We start from the raw sequence: 8808 nt of genomic DNA on the forward strand, positions 1-8808 counted from the left end.
AAGGACTCGGCTGTGCTCTTGAGTATTTATTGTATCTCTGTCTTCCCCATCACCTGTAGGGACTTGCAGAGAAGCAGTGCAGGGCCAAGAACTGATCTCCTATGAACACCATGAGAAGTTGTGCTGTGCCAGGGGAAAAGAGACTTGTCTAAGTTCACTGAAGTGGCCTCATTAAATTCTTCATTTACTGCAGTCTGTCAGCATGCCATTTTCTGCACCCTGCAGAGTTTTAACGCATCAGCGTCTCTGTCCACAAAGCACACAGCCCCATTGCTAAGTACTTCAAGTTAATCCAGCAGGACCACTGGACTATAATGTACAGTTACTCCAGTGATCTCCATTCTGTTCTTAGTCTAGGTTCAAATAATTTATCTTGCCAGGAACAGAAGGTAGCTAAAACTCTGTAATTACTCACTCTCAGTCCTTTCCAATTTAGCCTAATGCTCACATTTCCACCCCTCACCCATACCTTCTGGAACTCTTTCAGCATGCTGATAGTTCAGGGAGACATCTGACAGTGGTTTTCAGGCAGTCCCCTACTATGCTCAGATGGATTTTACCCCAACAGAAAAGCTTTACTCCATTTTATTGGAAACTGTTTTTTAGTTATCTCCATGTACTTGGAAGCAGGTAACATTTCACAAGGTTCATAAGCTAGTACTTTGCCAAGTACAGAGGAGAAATACTGTGTCTGTTATGTCCCATAGCACTATTAATGATGCCTCAGCAGATTCATGGGGCAGACAAGGTTGGAAGGCAGCTCTTGGGATTGTCTCATTCAAACCCCTGCTCGCGTTGGCTAGAGTAGGTTGCTCATGTTTGTGTCTAGTCAGGTTTTAACTGTCTCCGAGGATGGAGGTGTTGCAGCTTATCTAAACAACTTGTTTCAGTGTTCAACCATTGTCACAGTAAAAGAGTTTATATTCAGACAGTTTCCTATGCTACAGTTCATGCCCATAGTCTCTTATCTTGCCACTGGGTGGTGCCACTGAGAAAAAGCTGCTTCCCTCTACAATTTTTAATCAAGGTTCTTCAGGCTGGACAGTCCCAGCTCTCCTAGCCTCTTCACATGCACGGATTCCTTAATCATGTCTTTGGCCCTTGACTGGGTTTGCTCCATTAACTACATATCTTTATTGTATTGAAGAGCCCAGCACTGAACTCAGTGCTCCAGATGTTTGTCACCAGAGCTGAGTAAAGGGGAAGGATCACCACCTTCCATCTGCTGGCAGTGCTCTTCCTAATGAAGCCCAGGTACACTGATAGTTCATGGTCACCTTGCAGTCCACCAGGACCCCATGTTCTTCTCTGCAAAACTGCTTTCCAGCAGCTTCTCCAGACTGATCAATTGCAGCTCTTTTAGTCTCTCCTCACAGGACAGAAGCACCAGTCCCTTAATCATCTTTTTGGCTTTTTGCTATACCAGAAAGTTCATGTCTCCCTCTTAATGGGGGGACCAGAACTGGACACCATAGTCCAGATGTGGTCTCTCTGGTGCTGAGTAGGGGGGAAAGATCACCTCCCAGTGACAACACTCTGCCTGATGCTGGTGGTCTTCTTCATCATGAAGCTGTGTTACTGGCTAATGGTCAAGTTGGTGTCCATCAAGGACCCTCACACCCCATAACAGGTCCTTCTCTGCAGAGCTGCTTTCCAGTTGGTCAGCCCCAGTGTAGAGTGGTGAATGGTTTTATTCCTCCCCAAGTATAGGATTTCACAGTTCCTCCTGTTTAATCTCACAAGGTATCCCCTCTGCCCATTCCTCCAGCCTGTTGAGGTTCCTCTGAATGGCAGAGGAATATATGGCCATCTCTTCCGTCAGCCACTCCTCCCTGTGCCATGTCATCTGCAGACTGGCTGTGGGTGTCCTCTGCCCCTGTATCAGCCCCTGGGGTGCACCACTAGTGACTGGCCTCCAGCTGGACTTCATGCCAGCGATGATAATTTTCTGGATCTAGCTGTTCAGCTGACTTTCAGTTCATCTCACTGTCAGTTCATCTCACTTCCAGTACTTCACCAGCTTGTCTGCAAGAATGTTGTAAGAGATGGTGTCAACAGCCTTAGTAAAGTCGAGATAAAAAACTTTCACTCCTCTCTCCTCATCCACACAGCCAGTCATGACACTGTACAAAGCTATTATGTTGGTTAAGCATTTCTCCTTTGCTGACTGTTGCTGTTCACCTTGCTGTTCTTCACGTGCCTGGAAATGGTGTCTGGGATTAATTGTTCCATGACCTTCCCAGGAATCAAAATGAAACTGAAAGGCCTGGAGTCCCCTGGATTCTCCTTCTTGCCCTTCTTGAAGATAGGAATGACATTCACTGTCTTCCAGTCCTCAGGAGCCTCTAGGAAATGCCACGGCCTTTTAAAGATGATTAAGAATGGCTTTGCAATGAAAACAGCCCGCTCCCTCAGCACTCATTGGTGGATGCCATCAGTCCCATGGACTTGTGCATGTCTGGTCTATTTAGTGTTCCCTAACCTCAACTGAGGGTAAATCTTCCTTGCTCCAGACTTTATCTCTGGTCTCAGGGCTGAAGTACTCATGTCTCAGGGCCGAAGGCCAGACTTACCAGTAAAGACTGAGGTGAAGAAAGCATTGAATACCTTTACCTTCTCCATGTCATTTGTCAGCAAGTCTCTTAGCCCATCCAGCAGCAGGCCCACATTTTCCCTTCCTTTTGCTCATAATGTACTTTCAGAGGCCATTCTTGTTGCCCTTTACTACACTCAATTCCAGGCTGGCTTTGGCTTTCCTAACTCCATCCTTTTACACTAGTAGAAAATCAGCTTTGCTTGGTTGACTGTTTGCAGAATGTCACCTTGAAGTTAAAAGATTTTTTGAGTTAAAAGATTTTTTGAGCAATTTTGAGTGTTCCCAAACTGAGTCTCAGGAGTGTTTCTTCACATGCTGCTTAGTGCCAGCCCCATAAAAATGCAACTCGGTACTCCAGTATAGAGAAATGTCCAAAATTCTCTTCTGCCGTGTGATTTTTGTAGCTAGTAGCAGAGGTCAACTCATCTGCCAGCTTGGGCTTTTCTGAGGAAACATATTGGCTTGTAAGGTGTCAGCAATGACCTAGTGTCACTTTAGAGAGCCGTCATAGGGTGTTCCTGCTTTTCATGTCTTTTTGGCAAAAAAGACCAACTGCATCTTGGTGACCATCAGAAGAGCATTGCCAGCAGCTTTGGGGAGGTCCCCTGTTCACATCTGAATAGCTGTGTCCAGTTCTAGGCTCCTCACTACAGGAAGGATATGGATGTATTAATTCAAGTCCATTTAAGAGCCACTAAGACAGTTAAGGGAATGGAGCATCTGTCATGCCAGCCAAGACTGAGAGAGCTAGGACTTTTCATCCTTGAGATGGTTCAGGGGGATCTTATCCGTATGTATAAATGCCTAATGGTATATTTGTTACTGCTCCTATATAAAATCAGGAGAGGTGATGTGGTTTCATCCATCTTCATTTTGTCCCTTTTCCTAGGCAGCCTTATGAGGGTGAGGACACCATAACTCATAGATGAAAACCAGTTTACAGGAGTTAAGGCTTGTAGGGAGTGAGGGAGCAACAGTAAGACCACACAGTCAACTTTTCCAAATGTTCCCCTCCTGATTTCAGCTCATATATGCCTTGTTCTGTCCTTATTCATTGCTCTGCTGCACACTGCAGCTCTGGTGCTCACTGGCAGTATGGACGGATGCATGATTCTGACTGCTTGCATGAAAAATATGTCTCTCTTTTATTTCCTTCCAGCAAATCCCTTGGGTATTCTTATAGCAAACGTGTTGTCACCTGCACTAGTTCCTGAAGAAAAGCACATACCATTGATGGTAAATGAAAACTGCTTTAATCAGCCAGCTGGGCTGATTGGAGTCCAGCTGCTTTATCTTTTTGGAAGCATGGGGGCTGGAAATACTGGTAACATGTTTTTACTTTGTGTTGTATAGCTGGGTGTTTATGCCATCCCAGCAGTAACAGCGTGTGCTCTAGCAACTGTGGGGATTCAGGAGAAGGTTCCTCCAACACCTCCTTCAGCCAGTGCCACTAAGTCCACCTCCCAGCCATTCCTTACGGGTCTCAAAATGGTAAGTGCTGTAGCACAGAGAGAGATCAGTGCTGAAGTGGGAGATGCAGCCCTGCCAGACAGGGATATGCTGAGGATTCTGCTGGCAAGGCAGACTCTCAACTTCCCTTCACCAAACCCAACACAGAAAGACCCTTGAAGGAGACCAGAATCCATTCCTTCCTCCCTCAGAGAGTGGAAGCTGCTCACAGCAAAGCTGCAAGAGATGCTATCTGACCATTCTGTGGTGGGTTGGTTGCTGTTCGGCTAGCTCAGACAGGCACAAGTGAGCTCATCAAAGAGGACCAGACAACCTGAGCCTTCTGAGAAGATGTATTAAGAGCTAGGACAGCACATGGGAGAGTGAAGGAAGAATTTGGGCACTGAAGAGATCTTTCCTCCCTACATGGTCCCCATTTTAATGTCCTTTGGCTGAATTGACAGGAGAGAACCAAACTCCTTTAATAATCACAGAGTTGCCCTGTTAGCATTTACAACAGAGGGGACAGAACCACTGACTCTGAAGTCGACTGTCAAAGCCAGGCCTTTTTTTCTTCTCCAATGTTTAAATGATTCATTAACTCTTTTCTCTAGCTCCTGAGAAACAAGCCGTACATCATCCTGGCAGTGTGCTTTGGAGGAGGAATTGGGATGTTCACCTGCTTTTCAGCTCTGCTACAACAGATCCTTTGTGAAAAGGGGTATTCAAATGTGAGTCTTCTTCATTTCCTCCCCATTCTGTACATCATCTGTGATAGAACCAAAATGATTTTCCCTGTCAAAGGACTCAGAGCAAAATGAAGACTGTTCAGTATGCTGCACTGTCTCATATTTTATTTTCTCACATTATCTAATATAGATTAAGCAGTATATCAATCCAGAGCACCATCAATCTCTCAGCATAATGGATGATCTTCATTTTCATTACTGTACATGGCCAGGGTCCCATTTGAAAGTGAAAACCTTTTACTCCTCAAACACTTTTTTTTGGGACAGAGTATTGTGTTTTCTCTAAGCCACTCCACAGCACTCAGGTCTATGCAGTCTTCTGGCACTTCCTCAGAGTAGGATGAGGCCCAGGCAAGCCCTAAAGTGAAGCTGAAGGCTGGGCAATGCAAACACTTTTTCCTCTCTGCACAGTTTTACATGAAGCCAGAGCAGCATAGGAAGTCACAAGTAGTGTGACTTCTCTTTCCCCATTCTTCCCATGGTGACAGCCAGGTGCTGCTTTTACGGTTGAGCACAGTGTGTGCACAACTGGTTCCTCTTGCTCTCTCCCTGCAGTAGCATGGGGGTGCCCGGGTTCCTGCATTGCCCCTCAGGCAGGTGGCAGTTCAGTCCTGACCTGTATCCACATGGAGGTCCTTTTAAAACTCCTCTCTAGCTGTTGTGCCTGCACATCTACATGCCTCATCTCTGTCCATGCCCTCGCAACTCCCAGGTGTGATACCTGGCTTAATGCTTCACAGCCAGGTCTCATTTGCACACTCCACTGGATTTTAACTGGAAACCTTTTAAAATTTTCAGCCTTGCTTTCTGTGTATCACTTGTCCGTGTATGACTGGCTTGCCCTGGCTCTTTAGCCCACAGAAGCTATTCCAGATACCATTTCCTTCCAGTCTGCCCCTGAGGCTCCCAAATATGTTTACAGAAATTTGCTAGAGCTTCTCTGCTTTCAGGATTGATGTCTGCATTTTAATGCTTAAGGAGGTGAAAGGGTGCGATGAGTAAATATAGTCACTGCAGGCAACTGAGCATGTAGCCTCTCCTAACTACTGCTTATTGCCTCACTAATTAGACTTTCTTACTACAACCAGGCAATTCTTTCTCTCATCTAACACACTTTGGGGTTGCCAGCTTTGTGGAATACATTCTGCCAGTATACGTCCCTGGTCCCTGGAAAGAAAAGGGCCAGCAGCACGATTAAAATAGGAGCAGATCCCAAAGCAGTCAGACCTGTTGCCACCAACGTATACAAGCCACCTAATTGCCCCTGGAGGAGCCAAGAACAGTCTCATGCCCAGTCTGGAGCATTTAATGCCAGGGAACTGCTGTGCACCCAGCCTCCCTTGGGAGGTGTGCAGAGACTTGTGATCCATTGAGACTCTGGAAGTGCTGTGACCCTGCTGTCCCCACACACTTGTAGCACCTAGCCTACTTGGAGCCCTCGGGAGGCCCTCGCTATTGCAATAGGCAGGAAAGCTTTTCCTACCTCAGAAAGTGACCCACTAGCAGTAGGCAGGTGCATGAGTGACATTAAAATCTCTTTCCTAACTGCTCTCAGTTATTTGTTCTTCTGTCCTCCAGGAATTTGCTGGCATGAATGGTGCACTGTTCATAGTATGTGGTATGTTGGGTGCTTTACTGCTGGGCCTGTATGTCGACCGGACCCGGAAGTTCATAGAGTCCACCAAGATTTGTTTCTGCCTGAGTGCACTTGCCAGCATCATATTCGCAGTGGTGAGTTTTCCCTTGTATTGCATCATAACTGTGGACTTAGTTCTGGTGCCATCTGATAAATCATCAACTCAAACCAAGGTCATTTGATGTCATAGTAGTTACTAAGCCATGTGTTATGCTTTGGTATTATCTAGGCTAGGAATGTTTTAAAGAAAAGAAATTTTACTGAGGATATCACACTCGCTGTAAAGCCTGAGACAGACTGCTTCAGTCTTCCTTACATTGGGTCGCCATATTTGTTTACTGGCCCTGAGACCATTCTTTCCAAAAAGAAATGGAATTGCTAAATATCCATCTTACAAAAATGAACAAGAATACTATAGTTTTCCCACTACCTGCCTTTCAGAGTGGTGGCTGCCAGGAGTGTAAGATTAGCAGAAGGGATCTAGTTATGCTCTGCAGTGGTTCCTGGAGGAGGACAAGACTATAGAGGTGCAGAAAAGAGGAACGCTTGAATCCAACCTAGAGAGGAACACAAAACCTGGAGACTTTTCACCCACGGGGCTGGAGTGCTAGTACTGCACTCAAGCATAGTAATTGGCAATGGGAGCCATCACCCCATAGGAACCTGAGCACGAGGCACAAGACTTGTAGCACTGCAGAGGACCCAGACTTGTGCAGGTCTCTGCTTTCCCAACAGGTCTGTGCATTCCTCCCATGTGTGGAGAAATCCAGACTTTATCAGTACAGCGTGATCACACCTCTCCCTGGGTTAAGATACTAGTTTCACTTTGAAGAGCCAGACAAATGCAATGCCTTTATCAGTGTAGGACAAGGTGCCTAAACCAGACCTTGCATTTCCCTCTTTAATACTCCAGAATTTGGTGGCGGGATGTTTGAAGTACAAGCCAGTGTGCCTGAGCTCAGGTAAAGAACAGAGTAGGCAAGAAGCTGTCAGAAGCAATAAGCAAACCTTTCCTTCCCCACCTTCCCTCTGTCCCCTTCATCAAATACAGATGAACTACTGTTCAAAGTAGTAAAATGAAAAACACCCATTCAAATCTGCTTGATGCCTTGATGGTTTGAACTTGGATTCCAGACACACGAGTTTTCCTTTGCCAGTTCAGCTGGGCTAGGCCTGCTGCAGCCATACCCAGACAGATATCTCATGTTCCTCTGTGGGAATTTATTACATGCTTAAGGAAGAAGGTGTCAGCACTGTGGTTGCAGGATCTATGCTCTTGACTTTAGGAGCATTGGTTTGTGAATGTTTCTTCTGTGGTTTGGGGTTTTTTTTGGTGGTAAAATCCCAATGTTACAAACATGATTCTGACATGATAAGGAATAGTTTTCCTTATCACTGAACTGCAGCATCCCTGTGAATTCTTAGATGTAACCAATGCAGACACTACTTCTGAAATGTTAGCTTCCATTGGGAACAAGGTATGTGTTTCACTTGGTGCTGGAGATGATACACTGAATGCACTCCTGGTAAGTTATGGACCAGGAACTCAAGTCACAGTAATACGACCACAGTAATGCTTTTCAGGTAATTCTGCTGATGCTCTCTCCTCATGCTTAAATTCAACAGATAAAATCATCTAGCCATTTGTTGACTCTAAAAGGCTGGAGATAGAAGAGAGATTTCAGGAACAGGTTGAGAAAGTACTGATGAGAACAGTGAGCCCTTGGGACTTTCTTCAGGTTATGGATTCAAAGACTTTCTGCACATCAGGGCTGACACTGAGACTGGTGATGTTTTTCTGCCTGCAGACTTCTCGGTTCAGACATCAGGCTGTCACACTGGCCATCAGCAGCTCACTCTTTGGTTTCTTTGGTTTTGCCATCTACCCCGTCGCCATGGAGCTGGCTGTGGAGTGCTCCTACCCTGTGGGAGAGGGCACATCTACAGGCCTGATTTTTGTTGCGAGGTAAGCAGGCAGATTAAATACAATTGACAGCTGAGTTTGGGTTCAAACACACATACACAGCTGGGATGGACGCACATGGCCATGACAAGGGCGGAGCTCACTCGCCGAGCCCTAGAGCTGAACAGCTAAAGATTTTAAAACAAGGAGTAATATGTGGAATTGGTGCAAGAAATATGAAGGTCTGCCTTGCTTGGCAGAAAGTGGGATTTAACCATGCTCAGCATCACCTACCTTTGAAGAAGATGGGGGCTGTGTGCCTGAGAGTGTGCCATTCCCATGGCAGTACAGGTACTTGTCAGGACTCCGTGCTCTGCTGAGGAGAATGGGGCTCATCACTCACAGTGCAGCTGGTCACAACAAATGGGTCCCATGATCAATTCACATGCCTGGGGCTGGCAGTGCACTGCAGCAG

The 8808-nt window shown here is 46.0% G+C and overlaps 1 protein-coding gene across 1 annotated transcript in view; it reads left to right on the forward strand.

Annotated features, from left to right (window-relative positions):
* Nucleotides 1–8808, forward strand: part of MFSD7 (major facilitator superfamily domain containing 7) — a gene marked incomplete at its 5' end in the record, with an annotated part of 13432 nt that overhangs the window by 2608 nt on the left and 2016 nt on the right. The window contains 5 exon segments of the mRNA XM_009874809.1: nt 3756–3832; nt 3950–4087; nt 4660–4776; nt 6373–6525; nt 8239–8396. Of these exon segments, the coding sequence (XP_009873111.1) occupies nt 3756–3832; nt 3950–4087; nt 4660–4776; nt 6373–6525; nt 8239–8396 (643 nt within the window).

The sequence above is a fragment of the Apaloderma vittatum genome, unplaced genomic scaffold (assembly GCF_000703405.1).
Source record: "Apaloderma vittatum isolate BGI_N311 unplaced genomic scaffold, ASM70340v1 scaffold17930, whole genome shotgun sequence".
NCBI classification, from domain to species: Eukaryota; Metazoa; Chordata; class Aves; order Trogoniformes; family Trogonidae; genus Apaloderma; species Apaloderma vittatum.